Source organism: Amblyomma maculatum, chromosome 1 (genome assembly GCF_055883805.1).
Source record: "Amblyomma maculatum isolate TAMU_Amacu chromosome 1, ASM5588380v1, whole genome shotgun sequence".
Classification (NCBI taxonomy): domain Eukaryota; kingdom Metazoa; phylum Arthropoda; class Arachnida; order Ixodida; family Ixodidae; genus Amblyomma; species Amblyomma maculatum.
Window position 1 is genome coordinate 42153987 of NC_139344.1, and position 20529 is coordinate 42174515.

At 41.5% G+C, this 20529-nt stretch overlaps 1 protein-coding gene across 2 annotated transcripts in view; it reads left to right on the forward strand.

Annotated features, from left to right (window-relative positions):
- Syn1 (Syntrophin-like 1) overlaps positions 1-12768 on the forward strand; it is an 85514-nt gene extending 72746 nt beyond the window's left edge. For both annotated transcript variants that reach the window (XM_084588023.1, XM_084588022.1), the window contains exons 5-6: positions 1292-1470; positions 2285-12768. In XM_084588023.1, coding sequence (XP_084444149.1) covers positions 1292-1470; positions 2285-2377 — 272 coding nt within the window. In that variant the 3' untranslated portion in view covers positions 2378-12768. The remainder of the gene's footprint in view (positions 1-1291; positions 1471-2284) is intronic.
- Positions 12769-20529: the final 7761 nt, after the last annotated feature.

The window sequence follows — 20529 nt, forward strand, 5'->3', positions numbered from 1 at the left end:
AGAGGATGTTGTTCTTTAACTGTTTACTTTCTGTAGATGACAACATGGGTTCGTGTGCATCAGGCAGCCTTGTAAAGTGGGCATACAGTCTTTTGGTGTGTGCAAGCATCAAAATTGCGTGTTAAGTAGCCTAGTGACTTTTTAATGTTGTGTAGGCACTAAGTGTGCGAAAATCAGCTGCAGTATTGTCACTAACCTAAGCACGACATTTTCACTGAGGAAAGTGGGCTTTGATCTTTACTTTGCTCAGCATCACTTTGTTTAACCATTATTTTCAATGCTGACAAATCAGCCGGAGTGCACAGTAGCTGTTGCCAGAGCTGGCAGGTCATTGAGCTGGTCAGGCAGCAGTTTGCTTATATGGTTATATGTGTACATTTGTTGGAAAATACGTATTGTCAACAGGTGGCACTTCACTGGGTTCCTGATATATAGTTTAGTAAGTAAACCTTTTTGGTTTCAATTCATCATCATTGAGCATCCTCCTCGATGCACTTGCACACAGAAGAGTGAGTGTATTTTTTTTCACACAGAGTTCCTCTGGATGCTCTGAAAAAAAGAAAACAAATCCATCACTGCGATGCCAACTATTTAAGGATAAAGGAAAGAAAAGGGGAAGCCAGCGGGATTGTGAGAAGTGTACAGCTGCATTGCACATACATGTACATGCCCTAGAGCTTCAGGCTTTCTCACTGGAGAAAAAAAATAATCTCAAATCAGAAATTTGGCGTTTTAGCTCACAATCGCCTTTTTTTTTTCTTGCGGAATTTCAGCTTTCACTGTTACATTGTTACTGTAATGGCTTATGACACGAAAAGAAACTCAAGTAAAGCATATTCTCATTCAGGGGGCCGAAATGGGTGGTAGGGAAGGCCAGTTTGGCCCCGCCGAGGTGCTGCAGTGGTAAGACGCCCGACTACTGTGCAGGAGTACCCGGGTTTGATCTCGATCGGGGCGGCTGCGTTTCGATGGAGGTGAAATGAAGAGGCGTCCGCGTGCTGTGCGAACTCAGCGTACGTTAAAGGATCCCCAGATGGTCGAAATTACTCCATAGTCCTCCACTACGGCTCCTTTTTCCCTCCATCCACTTTCACTCCCACCTTCTTCCCTTCCCTTACGGTGTAGTTCAGGTTTCTACAGAAACAAGTGTGACAGATACTGTGCCTTTCCCTTCCTGTGAACCAATTATTATTATTATTAAGGCCAGTTTGTGTGCGTTGTGCACGGAAGTGTGACCTAAAATATCTTCAGTGTTTGAATACTCTTTTTTTTTTTTGTATCTCTTTTTCAGCGTGTCTTTTCCAAGGCCAAGAATGCACTCTTACATTACACTATGAAGATGGCTTTCTTCTGCAAGAAAACCGCAGGCAGTTAACCCTCTGGCAGTTTCCATTTGAGAGGCTGCGGAACTCTGGCGATGATGGCATGCGTCTCGCTTGGCTCGACTTCGGTGGAGATGATGGTGATAAGGTATCAAACATTGTCTTGTGTGTCTAGTAAAACTTCATTATAAGAGACACTCAAGGGACCCGAAAAAGGTGTCTGTTGTAACCAAGGTCTCTTGTAACCACAAATTCTTACCAACTCATATGTGCAGCAGTTTAGATTTCTTTAAATTCTGTTCCATATCAAAGTCCTGTTTTGTTGCAGTATATCAGGAACCAAGAAGGAGTTCCTCCTTTTGACTGGGAAGTCAAAATGTCCCCGTTGTTTCAGTCACTGGCATCACATTTCTGTGTGGCTGAAACAATGAGGACATTTTGACTCCCCAGTCAAGAGGAGGCATTCCTTCTCGGTTCCTGACATACTGAAACAAAAAAGGACACTGACATGGAACAGAATTTAGATAAGGGAATCTAAACTGCTGCACATGCGAGTTGGTAAGATTCAGCTGCGTTGCACGAACATACCTAGGTTGTATCTCTTCTAAATAGTGAAGAATTTACTTTAGGGACCTGGAAAAGTTGTCCTTAGTAATCGAGTGTCTCTTGTAACCATGTCTCTTGTGTGCAATGTTGTTAAACTGGTAGATATAGGAAAACCAACCGAACCATTTTCAAGTGTCTCTCATAACCGAGTGTCTCTTATAACCATGTCTCTTGTAATGAGATTTTACTATTTCCAAGCTTGTTTATAGTAGGAAAACTTTCTTGATTTTACGAAAACAAAAGATAACTGGTGATTGTCGTTTCTCAAGCAAGATAGCTGCGGGATACTTAGATGAATGTGACTGATGCAGTGGGTGTGTCTAGCCTTTGCTAATGCTCATGGCCTTCTTTTGCAGGAGTTGGACTTGATGCAGTGCCCAAAGCCATTCGTGTTCACACTGCACACATTCCTGTCCGCCAAGGTAACCCGCATGGGACTGGTGGCGTGACAACTAAAGGACCACCACGACATGTCAGCTGCTCCGCTGGTGCAGCAGTGGCCCATCCTGGGATGCTGAGCCCCCCCACCCCCGGTTGCAGGTTGGCAGCTCCGAGGGAAAGACAACCGTGCAGCTGTTACTGGGACTCTTTGAAAGAGAGGGCGACGCAGCCACAGTGGGGTTGAAAGGGGGGGCCAGAGAATTACTCCTGCTTGTGGATTGTAGTGAACATTTTGAGCAGGTGAGGCAGGTTGTACAGGCCCACAGCGGCTTTTGCTACCTTTCGTGTTCATGCAACGTTCCACCTGCCAATGCCCTCTCTGGCAGCAGGCGCCTGCACTGACAGCTGCAGGTGAATTGTTTTTTTTTTTTTTTTTCTGCATTGAGGTGGTTTCCCATGCTGGCTGCTTGGGAACACATACACAAATGCACATACACACACACACACACAAACCAGAACTACAGAGGACCCTCAGGGGCCAGCATTTACGCAGCTTCTAATGTTTCTACGCAGCTGCCCTTGATGGGCCACTGAAACTGGAATGTGTAGCTCTCCTAAGGTGCCCTCCATCAGTTGTGGCCCGGTGCAACTTTTGATTGTCTCACAGTGCATTCCTTCAAGGGACTGAAAGGGGAATGGAAATGCTTTGCATCTTAGTGTGCAGAGGATGATTGCCAAGGAAAACACCTATGTGAGAAAGTAGCGAGCCTTTTGTGAGGTTTTCTCTGCTTATCAGCATGCAGCTACAGAAAGAAATCTTGTTGGAAGTACACATCTGTGCCACATATGTAGCATGATGCTTATGTCTCGACAGGGAGACTTGCACTCCACTGTTGCTGCATTCCATTCGCAAGTCTTCCGGTTGATGCATTGGTAGCATGAATGGTATTGCCCTACCTTTTGTTTTTTAGATGTATTATTGTAGTGCTTACTCTGCACATAAGTGTATGTTTTATTTGTACATTCGTCTCTTCTTTTATTCTTGGCTGTTGCTAGTTCGCACAGCCGATTTGTATGTGTGTGTTTGAAGTAAAGCCTAAGATACTTGCAAAATGCATTCGGGAGGTTTTACTCTAAACTGAGGAGGAAGACTCGCCTGAAATTAGTTTGCTTGGCTGCGGATGACATTGGCATGAACACATGTAACTAAAGCCGTAATGAGTGTCTATTCTGTCACTACTCTTTTGCCACAATTTGGCTGGCCTTAAAGATGTGATTTTCAAGATGTCCTTGGATGGTATGCATGGTTTTTGAAAGGTTTATAATGTTAGGTATCTGCAGTGCTCATGAGAAGGTGAGAGTTCCATGCCTGACTATGCAAAGCTACTACGAGGTAGAGACTTCATTTGTGAAGAGCTGTTTAAAGAACAGCCAGCTGTGCTTTTTATTTGTAGTGCTTAAAAATGTATATGGTTACATTCATGAAGCTGTACTGTGGCATCAATGTGTTTTCTTTTGTGTGTTCAATGGCACAAGAAAGGTGAGCTAGCTCAGAGAGGTTTACATAATGCTTTATGAAACTGAAAACTGTTGTCACTGTTCTCTGCATCAGAGCTCAGTGGAGCCGAGTTCATTTTAACGTCAAGAGCTGTAGCTTCTTTTTTTATTGTATTAGCTTCCTTCCTATTATTGTGCTGTTCTTTAGTCAGCAAATTTAATTTTGCTTTACCTGGATGTTTTAATGATTAGGTTCCTTCCGTGGATGTGTAAGTCTTAAAAATTAACTTGTTTTAGTTTTTAATCAGTATGTAAGGTTTCTGGTATTTCTGTATTCACTTTCATTTGCCTTCTCCTGTTTATTTAAACATCTGATTAGTACCTTGTATGTCATGTACAAGCTAAGAAAACTGATCGATGTCACTTTCATCTAATGACTGCTCATTCAGAACTTAGTAATATATAACTTTTATGTCTATTGCACTTGTTTCCTTTCCTAGGCACAAAAACCAGGCTGCTGTCAAATTGGTAGCCATTTTTATTTTATTTTAGTGCAGAGTGTATTCTGAAGTCTAGCACACAGTTTTAGACATTTAGTAATCAAACCATGCTTGAAGGCTAACTGCAACAAAATTTGACTTTAAGTGCAATGCCTCTTAATGTGATCGACGAGCCCTAAAATGAATTTTAATGAGGTGTTATGGTTCTTAGGAAAGTAGTTTTGTTGTTACAAGAGTTCTAAAAGCTGCGTAGTGGGCGAACAGGCATCTGGCAGCGTGTCGTAAAGTTGGGCAACTTACCGGATATGATGTAGAAATGGGAACCCAAGGACTGTCTTCAAGCCGGACCCATTGTGGATAAATGGACTTTGAACGGCTTGCAGTAAAAATGCTGGAGGCTGACATTTGGCTTCGAGGTGTTAGATTTGCTGTAATTGTGATTTTATAAGTTCCACTGCGGTTACCACTTCAAAACACTGGGTAGCCATTGGGTAAACGAATGCGCATGGTGGGCATTCGCTTCAGAAGTACAGATAACATAGGGCAAAATAAATTGTAGTTCATGTTAGCATTTGGTGTTTGTTTGCAGAGCTGTAAATCCATAAGCTTCTGTTTCATTAGGCCAGCGTTCGCGTCACTCACAATATATGAATGTAATGCAGGCCACTTGCTGAGGTTTCTACAAGTAGCAGAAAGCCACCAAAATACCACAACTGCAGCCGAAGGGCAAAACTGTGCCCCTTTCTATGTCATTTTCGTCTCTTAGTAATGGCCGCCCGTTTTGCAGTTTCAGTTTGAAAAACAATGGTTTTTGTGGGCGATTCCTGAATCACTCTCTTCAATTACGAATGCTATATTTGGTCTTTAGTATTCACCCTTCATGGACTACTAAAAAACACTCCTTTTATGTAACAAAAAATTTCCTTGCAGTTGGCCTTCAAAATAGCAAAATATTCTGCTCGTCTAGTCTTTTTGTGTAAAACTTTTGTTCTTGTATTCTGTCTACAAGTTTCAAGTTCTCCAAAAAGCTATAGCTATGCCTCCAATTTTGTAAACAGAACTTCACTCTTGATTAATATATTGTCTTCATGTAGTCAACACTATATTGATGCACTTGCATTACATCCAGATATACCTTTATTCTGTTCTGCAAAAACTTCCAAAACTCTCCTTGCTCTAACCATATTTCTGCAACCGTGTAACTATTATTTCTCTCGACATCAGTGTGTTAAAGCATTGATTAGCAATTAAATGTTAACCAGCCAATCCAGAACATAGTTTTTGTTATTTGGTTGAATTGTCCAATTAATTAAAGCAGTAGGGGTATGCAAATACTCAAATAACTGAATACGAAAGAAATAGTATGTTCTCAAAATATTTGATTCGCAAATTAGATACTTAGTTTTCGGATGACCACATATTCTGTATACATATTTTGCGACAAGCTTGGCACTGGTGCAGGGCTGATGAGCCTTGCACTACTTGCCTTGCACTACTTGGACACGCCACGTACAGAATGTGTGTACAGAATGTGTTCGCAGTGGCTGTGTAGCTCATGTAGAGTACAAGTGCACTGGACTATTTGTAAGTGTTGATTAATTATCATTAATTAAGCAACTGGGATTGAAACTTTAGGCTGTATCATCAACTCATATATCATAGAAAACGTCTCAGTGGGTACACAGGTGGTTGAAATTTCCGGAGCTGTCCACTATGGCCTCTCTCATAGCCTAAGTCGCTTTGGGACATAAAGCCCCATAAACCCTCAGTGAGTACAATCCCAAATCAAATGCTAACAGCGCGCAAAAGCCTTGTAAAATTGAACATCAACCGAGCTAGCGCTTGTCTAACTCGATTCAAAAGGACATGCAATAAAAATGAAACAGTAGCATTAAATGCTTACGCATTCATAACATCTAAGGAGACTTAAGTGCCCCTGATAATATTTTAATATTTTGGTCAGTCATTGGCTTTCCAGCCCCACCGCGGTGGCTCAGTGATTAGGGCACTCGACTGCTGAACCCAAGGATGCGGGTTCAATCCTGGCTGCTGTAGCCACTTTTCGATGCAGGTGAAAACAACAAGGTACTGATGTACTGTGAGATCACAGTGCATGCTAATGAACCCCAGGTGGTCAAAATTTCCAGAGCCCTCACCTTCAACATCTCTCATAGCCCGAGTTGATTTGGAATGCTAAACCCTATAAACCATTATACTGTGCACATTTTATTACGCTGCCACAGCTCAGGCACAAATAGTCTCAGTGGCATAATTCTAACAGGGTAGTCGAGCCACAACTAAATCATCTTTGCATATCTTGAGCCCATTTTTGAATAAATTTGTTACTATTCAGTGCTTGTTTTCTTTCTTTCTTGATTCGATTCGATATTTTATTCTCAAATTACTATTCCGGCATTCAAACACTCAGATAAAACAGTGCTAAGACAACAGCTGCACAGGAGTAGACAAGTATGTCAATGCTCTGACTTGTCAGTTTCTGTTTTGCACTGCTTACACTGCGCATGAAAATTAACCCTTTTCCAAGGCTGCTTTTGTGAGTTTGCAGCCTGTAGCTTTGTTAGTCCTAAGTGTGCTATGGCTGCACACCACATGTAAGTCATGAAAACTTGCAGACAGGCTTGTGCAACATTGGTTAAATTAAGAAAAAAGTATGTATTGACAGCAGATAAGGCCACTATTGTATTAGTAGTTCTTCAGCCATTCAGAAAAAAGTAACCCTTTCTAGCCAGTAATGCAGAATTTGAAAAGTGTCATCAGTGAAAAGATCTGCAGAAAAATGTTTGCTGGTCTTCTTTTGTTGTCAGCATATGACATGAGTGTAAAGCAAAGAAATTAGTCAGACTAAATTAAATAATATCAGTAAAAGGTATCTTATCCTATCATTGAGGCTGCATGGGTCTCGAAATGTGGTTTCTGCATCAAGGTATCTCATTTGCAACTTCATGATGTTCTAATATTACTAATCTTCTCTCTTTAATAATTAATAAGGGTGCTGATTTGCTGAAACGAAATTTGTAATTTATATGCATCAGTCTTTACTTTTTGGTAAATGTGTACTGTACTGTTGAGCAAGACTTGGCATTGAGGGATGGGGGAGCAGTGAAATAAGATGAAAGCTTTGAGGTAGCCTACAGAAGCACTCGGGCACTCAAGGAGTCAATTTATTTACGTTAATTTTTGTGTGCATTTGGGCTGGCAGGTATGCACCCAAGGCAGTTGCTAACTGCAGAAATCAGTGCACCCCCCAATTGGAACAACAACAGATACCATATTAAAGGGCCACATAGTATGAACTTACCTTGTGGTTCCTTAATTCAGCGGATACACGACCATTCGACTAAAGCAGGAATCGATGTTTGTTAACAAGCTGGCATCAGCTTCACAGGCCAATTGCAGGTGCCAATGACTGCAGTGCTCACGTGGTTCCAGAGCAAGAGTGCTGTAGGTCTATTAATAGACCTGTAGGGTAGCGTCCTGGCCTGCTGCAAGCATCTGTAGGTGCACTATGCTATTCATAAAATGTAGCTGAGATCTGGTGCTTTCAGTGACAGCAAGGTTACCTTGATCATGTTTGAATGAAGGACTTGACCAAAACTGAACACTACCTGTGACAAACACCCACTCAGGTTATGTCGAGAGCAGATGGAGGAGATTGTGAAGATAGGAAAGACTCGTTAAACGTCTTTCAAGGAGTACACCCGAGTAACATGTGGGACAAGAGAGGGGGGGATTGAAGAAAAAAAAGGAAGCAGAGAAAGAAATGTTTGGCACATGTAAAAGGCCACAATGCATTGCTGATGCAGGAAAAAGTAGGTGCAGTTTCTTACAGGGGCTTGGGAACTCTAGAAAAGCCCCCACATTCCTTCTTGGTGTATTTTAAGAAATGAAATCGGACACTTTTGTAGCTATGAACTCATTTTTTTTTGTTCTGCATTTTTTTAGTACAGTCAGTTTAGAAATATAATTGTATCCATTTATAAAATATCGACAGACCAGTTGTTTTGAAAATATCTGAAATGAAATTTCAGTTGCATCATGAACAGGAGATATTAATTGCTGCTTACTTCTCTAGGAATGTGAAATAATGAGTGCAGAGTGGGAATGAAAAAGTGGTACTAATGCTGTTTGTGCATTATCCTGTTGTTAAAAATTGGGAAATAACAAGGAAACGGCTTCACAGGTGTCCGACTTTGGCTCTTCAGATATATTGCAACAGGTTCTCATCAAGGTGAACACGATGTGGCCTTGTCAGATCTGTCCAGCTTGTAGGAAGTTCAGCTTAGCAAAGTTGCAAACGATGGCTGGGTAATTTGTTGGCAGACAAGGACAAAAAAAGCATGAATAGTTTGGCAACTTTGAAAGAAAAGCGCGTTGTTCAATATCCCCCACAGTGCCTGCAGTGAAGCAATCAGATTAGTTTTAGCCTTTTCTGCAGCACTTGCTCTCTTGTTGCATCAGGGGATGAAAGTCAAATGTTTCCAGAAGGCTGCTCAAATCCTCATCACCCTAGAGAGCTATTGCTATCTTCAAGAAATTGAAAGCACCAAACTATTAAACCACGAGCTGTACATTGTTTCTTTGCCAATACAGAAGAGCATCTGCATTTGCAAACCCTTTTAAGTTATGCTGCATCATGGCACTGCATTGGTTCATGTCTGCCAGTGTGCATTAGTTAAGTGCTTCACTTTAGCAGTATTCTTTTCTTTTTCTGCAGTACATCTATTGAAAACTAAAGTCTCTTTGCCTTTAATGCAAACCACTCAGAAGAATGCAGACAGCATAAAAGACTTAGGAAAAGTGCAGTTTCTGTCTTTTTTTCTTGTCAGCATCTTGTGTAGTTTGCTTTAATGTACACATTTCAACTCTCCCTGCTTTCTATGTGTCGTCAGTTTTAGTCTGAACTTTTGAGCTGATCAGGGAGTTCAGTTTAACAGATATCTTTTCAGTGGGAGTTTACAGAATAATCCATAAGATTGCAGAGTTTTTATTTTACAAGTCATTATTTAAGTGATCACTCATTGGCTATTGCATTTAATAACTCGTGCATATCAGTTCAGTCCACATCAGTGATATTTGTCACAAAGGCTCTTTCTTGATGTTAGCTGCTCTTTCACTATTTATTCTGCTCATGTAAGCAGCTCAAATGCTGGCTTTTTCTGAGATTGTTGAAAATTTTTTCTCTAGTCTTGTGGACTGTATTAGGAAAATTTCATTGGAATAATCAGTTCTTTTTTTTGAGCCAGCAAAGCTATTTCTGTGTTAACTGTTTTAAATTCAGCAGCTATGTGGCGTTCTGAAAAGTTTGCAACACTCTCTTGCATCCACATATGCCAGCTATTGCAAGGAGTGGGTTGCGTGGCAGTATACACTCACACTGGTAGAAAGCGTTGAATGAATATAGTGGCTGTCTGTTTAATCTCTGCTTTAGTTCTGTTTTATATAAATTGCAAAACTGGTATAAACTGCAGAGGAAAGTTGATAGTAAGTAACATACTTAGAAAAATCTGCTACAGCTACACTTGTCTGCAGGTAGGGGATGGGATTGCATACCTTTACCTTGTGGAAGAACCTGTTATATTCTGCATCTAATAGATTGTACTACATCAGGATATTACACTGAATTTAATGTTCCAGTAGTTGATATTGAATGCATTTTTTAAAGTACATGACAGTGCAACTTCCTTTGAGTATATGACATGGGCTCTAGTCGTTCTAGCATGCCTACCAGCAAGCTCAAAACTGTCATTTAATGCGGGCAAGAAAGCAGCGTAACTCTGCCCAGACGTTTTTCAGTTTGGAATCTTTTTAGATGTGTAATTGATAAGACAGTTGTGGACGTCGCTTTTGTACTGCCATAGTTATTTTGCTTGGCAAATGTTTCTAACGCTACACATATGCACCTCAAGAAAATGTTTTGATACCCAAAAGTGCACGTCTTGTAAGGCAGCTTGGTCATGTTGACAAGCGAGTTTTTCCCATGCGTTGCAACTGGGCTGCATAAGGTTGCTTATAACCAAAGTCACAGCCAGTGGAATAAACTTTGACAAGTGTGGTGATGGCACGTATTTCCAGACTTCTGGCTGGCTCAAGCATTGAACATGTTGGTAAACTGCAGCATCACTATCGGTTGTGAAGTTTTGCTAATAATTGACCAGGTGCGAGGCAGGGCTTTTCAAGTGCTGCCAGTTTTTCGGTAGAGTTGTTGCTAGTGCCTGTAACAGATGTGGCACATTTTTGGCCTTTTCTGACCTAAAGTACTTTGTAGCCGTTTCGTGCTGAAGCCACTTTGAAAATGGATGTTTATAACGGGTCTAAGCAATAAGTGGAACTGCGGAAGGGAGCACTTGTTGATCTTCGAAAAGAGTGGGGCTCCAGCTTGTTTAGGGACCCTGCTGTTGCTTTTGAGTGCGTTTTGTTTTAGCATGGCATTTTAAGAGCCAACGCAAAGTTTGTCAGTGGACATTTTGGGGGCAACAGTCTTTCCCTTGCTCTGTGTAAAACGGTACCCTTCCTTCTGTCATGTTTTCTGTTTTTCTGAAAAATCTTCTTTTAACATGAAAATACTAATACTGCATTTGTACAACGAACATGGTTAGGTGGATAACAGTTAATGCCAAAGAAGCCGTTCACTGAAAGGAAGCGCACTCACCATATTGGCACACCTGCATGCATTGCCTCGAGTTTCAGGAAGTGATCATGCCTCAGACTTTCGTAGTTCAAAACAAAATAGAAGTGCATACTGTTGTCGTTGTTGTTTACACAGCTATGATGTGCATGTTTGTATACAGTGAGTCTGTGGTTGTCTTGGTTATTCATTGCTTTTGTTGTGTATTTGGATGCAACTTTTCCACTTGTATACACACACTGCGCGAGTCAGAGCACCTTGGTGCACCACACTGTATGCAATGTGTTGAAGCCTGCGCCGTCTTGTATGCTGTTGCAAGAGGTTCCAACGCATTTGTGGTGAGCGCAGGTCACGTCGCCCAGTACATATTCCTTGTAGAGGTAGCTCTAATGGGATTTGGCCCATTGTAGATGACTGCTAATGTACTAAGCTGCAGCGGTGGTGTGTGCGTTTGCACAGAGGCAGAGTTTGACAATAAGTGTAAAGTGCCCTTATTTGCTAGCTCTGGGTTGTTTTTTGACTGTGGTGATTGGTACTGTGCAATAGCATTTTTGTCTGTTCTTTCACAGCTTGCTAAGAGAGTGAGTGTACGGTGTAATTTTTCAATTTTGCTGTTGAGTTTTGACCCGATACACAGCTGTATTTGTACTACTAGAGTTTCGGGCATGAAAAGAATTAATGCACTAAATTATTCACATCTGTAGTGGTAATGTACCCAGAATGGAGTACCTGAAATGGTACTGCAGTGCCCGGGAGATGCGTTTGCCTCCAGTTGGCACTATTTTGAGAAGAAAGCTAGATGTATTATAAGGAAATGCAGATTTTGTGCATAGTGTAGAATGCCTCTGTCAAGCCCTGAAGTGTCAGTGGTTTATCAACATGTTTGCAAATTTGTTACGCCTTGTGTGGGCAAATTTCAACATTGGGCCTCTTGTGAATGGCAAGGTTTTACTGCTGTTTTTGGAGTGCTCAGTTTGTGGTAAGAGCTGGCATGTTGAATAGAGTAATAATCTTTGTTATGACTGTTTTGTTTTTCTTGAGATACGTTTGCTAAACCCTGAGCTTAACATATCAATGTTACTACATTCTATTAATACTTGTGCCTCAATACGAGAAAAACTGCCTGAGATATTTTAGTTTTGTCCCTGCACCCTTTTATTAAGAAATCTATTAAAAAAAATTGTGTGTAAAGTATCTGTGCATATCTGGCTTTTTCTGTAATTTTTGTTCATGTGGGAAAAGATAGCCTTTTATAGCTGATGCCTAAACCGGCTACCTGAAAACAGGTATATTTTCAGCTCTGAAAACTGAAAGGCTACGTATAAAGTTCTAACCATTAACTCAGGGTGGGAAGCTGCAGTGCTCTTGCAGAGGGAATCACTTTAAACGTTTAGCAACAGAACACATACTAACACATTATGCTCTTACCTTTATGTACAAAACGTGGGCAGTTATTTACATTTACATGCAAAAACTCCCTGCATCAAGTTTGGTGGCCTTTTGAGCTCCTTGGGCTCAGAAATATCGACAGCTCATAGGGAAACTCTTTTTTAGGTGGCACAATAAATACTGTTCGCCAATTGCAAATAGTCAGAAAAACAAACATGACGTCTCTTTTTGTTATTTTGTAGAAGCAAAGTTGGGGGAGGGTAGGAAGTTAGGTACTCTACAAATTCACAATTTTCTGAAAGTTCAGAAGCAGCAAAAATTTTATATTGCACCTTGATGGCTTGAACATTCATTAGTAGCATGAGTTAATTAAAATTAATTTTAAGGAATATAGATTACTTGTCATTTTCACATTAGGCATTGTGATCACCACATCATGTTCGCTTACAACTGTGAGATAATTTTTAGTATACCTAAATCTGAACAGTGGCTGCAGTGTCAGAGGTGCATATAGGTCATGTGAGGTACGAAAAAACTGCAGTATAGTCACTGCTTCGTCATTTTGCTAAGGCCAATCTGCCTGGAGAGCCAGAATGACAATGAATGAAGCATTTTCTATTTTGCGATTTCTTCAAGCCTCATGCGACTTCTCGCCTTTGACCTCACAAAGCTGCCGAAACCAAAACAGCATTGGAGAAAAATTCATTCATTAATTAGTGATTAATTAGTTGTAGGCAAATATCTTTTGGTGATCCATGTGTAGTACTGCCTTACTCATCATGTCAGAGGAGAAAACATGCCACCAAAATTACACTTCTACTCCTGGAAGCTAACTGTAGAAGGCTGCTGGAAAGTGGTGTTGCATGACCTTGAAGTGTGTGTGTGTGTGTGCTTAAAGCACATGGATGTTGGAACCAAGTATTTGATAAAACAGTTTTAAACACGCTTTGGTGGGTCGTAGGTGAAATATTTTAAATCTTGCATGGTATGTGTGTGTGTAGCATATTTCATATTGTTCATTTATATAGTACTGTGCAGTGGTGATTCTGAGGCGGTAAGCTCCTAGATGTTTGTTGTATCCCAACTAAAGTAATAGTGGGTGCACTATTGACTGCGATGCTTTAACATAATACATCGTCTGGTTGTTCGCATAGCATGGCAATGTAGGGCTTCTAATCCAACTCGTAGGAGCTCTTGCTTGAATTCTGGGTGAATGTTTGTGAGGCAGTGACCTGCAGTCTTTAAAAAGGCTCCCAGAAAACATAAAAATGTTGAGTCAAGCCCATCCACATTATTTCAAAGCGATGAGTACTGCCAAATGTCTACATTCACAATAATATGCAACTTTCACTATCTTTTTCCTTTTGCATATTACTGCATGCTGCTTGAATTCTGGATTTCTGACATATTCGTGCGGGATGAGATTCATGTGACCATTTCTGCTCTACGTTAGGTGCTGCTGGTGTATTCAACCATGCCAGCAACAACAGTTACTTTTGACAGCATAGAAGGGATAGTTCATCTTGAGCCTTGAGATTATGCCACAACATTCAAGATTAAATTTTGCAGCGACCAATAGCTATGCAGGTTGTATGGCCATGCCTAGGTGGCTGCCTTGCATATGGCCCTTGGCGCTTTGAGCCAAAAATGAAATTATTACTGTTGCCAGCTCACTGCCATTCATACATTATTCAGATGGCCAATATGTACTGAGCCAGCAGTACAGCATTTCCCGAAAAAGAATGTAGAATAACTCTACTTTGAGCACAGTTCGAGACAATGCCAGAATTGCTTCTAGATGTAAACTCTTAATAATAATTTTGTATTAAACAAATCAAACTGTAAAAACTTGCATCAGGTAGCATGTGCCCGGTTAGCACATCCTTAAAAAGATCCAATGACATCATTACATATGGCTGTGCTGCTGGTTTTGTGTGGCTTACATAAACAGCTTTTGCACCCTTTTTATTTTACCCAGTTGAACATCTCATGGCAACGATGAAGGGATGTATAAATATTTTGTGACCTTTCTTCCTTTATAATTGTAGATGACTCCAAATGCCACATGCAAGAGTGCGGCCTCTCATATAACAATTTTAAATGTGATGGAGGAGGTTCAGCACCTGACCAGGTGACATGCATAGTGCTCCAATTTTGACTTTCCATTCAACTGGGTACTGAACATTGTTGCGCATCATTTCAGAGTGAAAGCATTCCATACATTGGCTGGTTATGTTTGGTCATGTTTGCTCATGTTTGGTTCAACATAAAAAAACAGTTTGTGACATGCATTGCATGGGAAATTTTAGTTTAAGATGACTTGTTGAATGCATTGATCTCAAAGGAGCCGCTGGATTCCACCGGAAAATGCACATAATGTATGACCTCTTATGACATTTAGCTATTGGCATACAAAAAGGTGACCCATGTAATATGACTCTAAGGTTAAATAATGGCATTTGTTGCGAGCTTCAAGCCAAAGCAGTTATTGCTTGCAGTACCTATCCGGATGCATGCAGAGCTTGAGTTTCCAATTTGCCCATATATTTTCTGTTTGTAGCCTGCTTATGTGCAATCTCTAGTTTACTGCTTGAAACGTAGCGTGGATCTGAAATGGACATTACTTGCCCATAATTGGCGGTCGTGTAAATCATCTAGACAAGGTAACAGGGCATTTGTTGAGCACGGACAGAAATTCAAGTTGCATCACAGCTCTGCTGCAGGGCAATACATCACTTGACATCACTCACTAGCTGATTGCCGGGATAAATATTCTTCCCACCTTTGGGTCGATTTGATGCGATTATGTGATTGAAAGAGAAGAAATGTGTAGTTTAAGTGTTTTGAGAATAGGCCTCTGTGTAGGCTCAGTCGGATTGGAGATAATTTCAGCGAGCCAGTTTTTAGTGAGGATTTGATCTTTTTGTCATGGCTGACTTAAATGCAAACTTGTGCCCGTGCAGTTAACCGAAAGTAAAAGCTTGTCTTGCAAAATGTCGCATATCATGTGTCATGAATTTGGCGCATTCATTGATGCTTGCCTGTGGATGGTGTTTGCTTATTATCATTGCTTTTAATTCAGTGAATGCCTGTTTTGTGCGGTGTACAGGAATGTGTTGTCTGAGGAGGCACCTGCATATGACGTTCACCACCTGAATGCAAAATGCAGCCATATGGCTGCACCCATGGCTCAAATCTATGCCTGTACCTATGTCCAGTGCACTTGAAACTGACACTTCTCAAGTATGTTCCTGGGGCAATGGCGGGCTTTGTTTTGGCTGGTGCACATAATGGTGACACCAACAGCTTCGTGTCAGCTATTTGCTGTTGGGCCAGCTTTAGTTGTACTGTTAATGGAATCCAAATACTGCAACACAGCAACTGTGTATATACTACGAACATCCCGTAAATGATGCATTGTTTGGTATGTGGGGTATGTGCATACTATTAAAAAAGAAAATACAATGGAATCTCTTGACGTCTGATTAAGGCTAATTAGATTTTCCTATTCCTAATTGTCATGGTTCAGGTGTTCCACCATAGTAACATTTTCGAGCACTGCATGATGTGAGCAATCCTTATTTTAGAGAAAGCTGGTTTCTTCAGGAGTAGTGAAAAAATAGAGGCAGTGATCACTCAATCAGCAGCTTTGTGGATGCCTTCAGCCTTTCAGAGGTGTTCGGACCGATCTGCCTCTATGCACGGCTTTGCTGTGGCCATAGATAGTGAATTATAGGCCTTCAGAGCGACAGTGGCAGTGCGCTGAGGAGCCTTTTAATACCCTATGGTATGGACTAGCTGCAAGTACAGGACAAATGCAGTCTTGCTTACAGCTTTTCTTGCTTGTTTTTCACCTTTGGGACACCCCTCTCTCTACGAGGCTGGAATAATTGCTTTTGTTGTGCACTGGTGTCCTAGTTGCTGCTGCTTGCTTTTGGTGGCAATTTTTGCAGTCGCAGCTATGTCCCACATTGTTGTAACCGCAATATGGGCAGGTGAATTTCACTTCAATATATATTTCTTTCATTGCCCTTGAATAACAGGCTCCCTTTGGTCACTTGTATTTCATATTTGGAGTACTGCAAGCACGTCCATCGTGCCAACAAGTGTAGAACAGAAAAAAAGAAAAAATGGTAGGGGGAATGGGTGGAGGAAACTAACTGACCTCTTCAACATATGCAGCTGTTGTCCGCTAGAGAATCAAAAGCTGGCTCTTACGAGAACAATTAGTTTGCTCTGCTCCTTGTCCCCATTATGAGCAATGAGCCAGTGGGGAGAAGAGCTTACCGCCGGCGTACGGTGGCACGCACTTGTCTGTGCTCCCACATTCACGTGATGCCTGTCAGGCGCTGAGGCTACATTGTGAAGTGTTCTTATGCAAAATGCGTTTGAACGCGGACACGAAATGTGTTGCCTTCTGTTTCCATGTCAAAGTGAAAACAAAAAAGTAGTGTGTAGTTGCTCTGTCGTAATGTTGTGTTGTTTGCTTGTGTGTGTGTAAGTGTGTGTGTATGTGTGCATGCACGTGTGTGTGGCTTATCCCAGGACCTGTCTGACAGTGTCGGCCCTTTTCAGCTGCTGCCCTTGTGCTTTAATGGAGATGTTGGCCCACTAAGACTCATTTTCTTTATGTATTTCGCAGATGAACAAAAGCTAGGCAACCTTCAGGATGCAATGCCACTGTGTCCTCTTTTGTAATTTCAGCAGAGAATGGTGTTTGTCTTATATTCGATGTACAGACATCTAGGTTTAAGTGAGGCCAAATACAAAAATACCTGGTATTTAATTTCAAAAGCAAGAACCACCGAGATTTCTTTTTTATACATGTCCAGGTGGTGTCCGGGCAGGCGATGCTACCTCCCAAGCTGGCGATGAATACTGAACGCCAGTTTGCTTCCTATTAGCAGTTGTCGCACACCATTTTAATGGAGATGAAAAAGCATCTTGCGAGATGTACACTTGTTTACCAGTGTCGATGTGATTGTAAATATGTATGCAGATCCTGAATGTAACCTAGTGCAGGAGAATTCTACATGCACTAAAAGTCTCGCACGGGCCAGTGGTTCGTTGTTCGAGATTTGGCCAGTGTTCAAATCGGTGTGCGTATGCCGCCTATTGGAACTGACTCCCTTTGTGAAAAAAGAAAAATTACCATAGAAATGTGAGGTCAGTCTGTTTGTTGCTGGCACTTGTTTTCCTTTTTTTTTTTTTTCGCTATGCTTTCAGGGAAAATTTGTTGACTCTTTATTTAGACTGTATTATACTTGAAAATAGCCGTTCATTTATTCACGCTATTAGGGTTTAGAAAATACTAATGTAGCACTATGTAGCACAGCAAGGGAAATGCAGGAGTGCCAGATGCACACACAAGTTTTAGTCCACAGACAGTCTATTGAAAATTTTGTACACTTTCCCCATGCACGGGTGAGATGGTAACCGTTCACAGCCCCAATCCATCTGTTTCACGACCACAGACGACGCTCATGCGCCTAGCTGTACAGTGCTCAATTGTGCAGGAGCTCTCCTGCAGTCGGAGACAGCTTCCCTTTAGGTTCATTCTCACTCGCGACAATGCGTGTTTGCTGTACCGGTAGCGAGCTCTGTGAAAAAAAAAAAAAATGGGGGGGGGGGGGGGGGGCTCGGTCGGCATGTTAATGATTTTGGCTGTGCACGTATCCTGGCGTTTGTAGCACATTTATTCTTGTTGTATACAGTGTGCATGTGACCCTGCGAAGCAAAGGCTGCTGCCCCATCATCTTTTTGTGTGTGCGTGTGTGTGCCTGTGTGGGCGTGAAAGTGAGTGGGCATTGTTTTCTAGTGTGGCTGCGCTTTTTAACCTCTCCTGCGCTTTGTTCAGAGGGGAAAAATAATGAGCCACTGTGCGACTTTGTTACCAGGGCGACTTTTGTGAATGTGTGCCCGCAAGATACTATATGATCGAAATACCTTATGTCAAACCCCTTAAGTGTATGTACGCGCCTTGGGCGACCTTCCTATATTTTATAATAAACGAAGAAGCGTTTGTTACAATCTCGTGTGCTTTTGTGTATCGTGCTTCCTCTGGAGTACACCACAGCAAGTGGGGTCCGCATGTGTATTCAGTTCACACATGTGTGCGTGCGTGTTTAACGAGTTTGTCGGGGCTCAGTTTTCCATCAATAATAAAATTAAAAATAAATTTCATCCTCCAGTCTATTAAACTGATAAGACTTAAGCGCGCTGATTCCTTTGGCATGCTTGGACATTATATATGTACCAACATCAAACGTGGGTATCCTACAGACAAAAAGAGATCGACCGCTGCAGGCATGCGATTAAGAGCGTTAGCTCGAGTTTTACAAAATTTCATCCAAGTACCTCAATTCCGGTACCAACATGTACATTATTAAACAATTCATTTGGTACCACCCCACATCTCTACAACCACTGGTTCGCCTGCCACGGCCCCACGAAGGTCGCACCCCATCACTAGTTTAGAGGACCAAAGGTTGGCTGTGAAAATGCTTCACACATTTTAGGATTCAGCTTGAAAAACAATTCTGTGCACCATATGGTGATGATTCGTTTGGCACCACTCGGATCCTTTTACCTCAAACGGGTGGATCACAATTTTACTACCAATGGTAATTGTAAGTGGCGGCAAACATATCCATTCCCAGGTAGAGTATATAAGGCCAGTCAAGAAAAGGAAAAGCGCAGTCTGAGAGCAACGAGAAACCGACAAGAAACTGGCAAATGTGAGTACAGTAAGAGCTAAAGTGTGGTCTGTATAGTAGACTTGTAAGTGCAGTACCATAGGTTGTGTGCACAATATGCCTTTTTCTGATGCCTCACTCGCCCGCATTTAAGCTAAAAATTATCCTGGGTTAACTATGCCTAATGAATAGTCTAATAAATGTCACCAGCGGCTGCTGATCATCTGACCACGGTGGCGGTCAGACCGTCAGACCAGTGATGCAATGGAGGGTGCTAAGAATGGCCAGCATTGGAAACTGACCATGGCAAAGTTTAATGCTAGAACACTAGCTAGTGAGGCTAGTTCAGCAGTGCTGTTAGAGGAACCAGAGGGTATAAAATGGGATATCAAAGGGCTTAGTGAGGTTACGAGGTCAAATGAGGCATATACTGCACTTAAGGACGGGCATGTACTGTGTCATTGAGGTTTACCGGAGAGACTAGAATTAGATTTTATTGTCAATAAGAATATAGCTGACAATATAGATAATTCTATAGCATTAATGAGAGGGTGGCAGGCATCGTAATTAAGCTTAATAAGCAGTATAAACTGAAGGTTGTACAAGCATACGTGCTTACATGTGACCAGGAAGTCGAAAGCTTCTATGAGGATGTAAAATTGGCAATGGGGGAAAGTAAAAACTGTATACTGTTGTGATGGGCGACTTCAATGCCAAGGTAGGCAGAAAGCAAGCTGGAGACAAGGCAATGGGCAACTATGGATTTGGAGTAAGGAATAGCAGGTGGGAGGTAATAGTAGAGTTTGCTGAGTGAAATAACTTGTGAATCCTGAATACTTTCTTCAGCAAACGAAAGAAATAGAAGTGGACATGGAAAAGCCGCAAGTGGGAGACTAAGAATGAAATTGACTTTATGAGCACGATGTATAGGTAAGCGGAAAGATTGGATGCAGTGACCACAGGATGGTAAGGCCTCGAATTAATCTGGATTTGATAAAGGAACTGAACAGACTAGTGTGGAAGAAGTCCATCGACATATTAACAGTGAGGGGAAAAGTAGAATTCAGGCTCTCTCTGCAGAATAGATATTCAGTGCTAACCGAGGAAGCCGACCTTAGCCTAGAGGCAATGAACAGCAATTTCAGAGATATCATCACGAAGTGCGCAGTAGAAGTATGTAAGAAAACAAGATTTTATTAAGGAATGGCAAAGTATGAAAGCCTCCAACACAACAGACCGGATAGAACTGGCAGGGATATCGCAGCTAATCAATAAGTGCAAGGTGGCCTATGTAAGAAAGTATAACATGGGGAAAATTGAGCATGCTCTAAATAATGGTCATAGCCTGAAAGTGGTAAAAAGGAAACTAGGCATATGTAAAAATCAGATGTATGCACTGAGGGACAAGGTGGGCAATGTCATTACTAACATGGACAAGATATTCAAGGTAGCCAAGGAGTTCTATATGGATCTCATCAGCAGCCAAAGTAGTT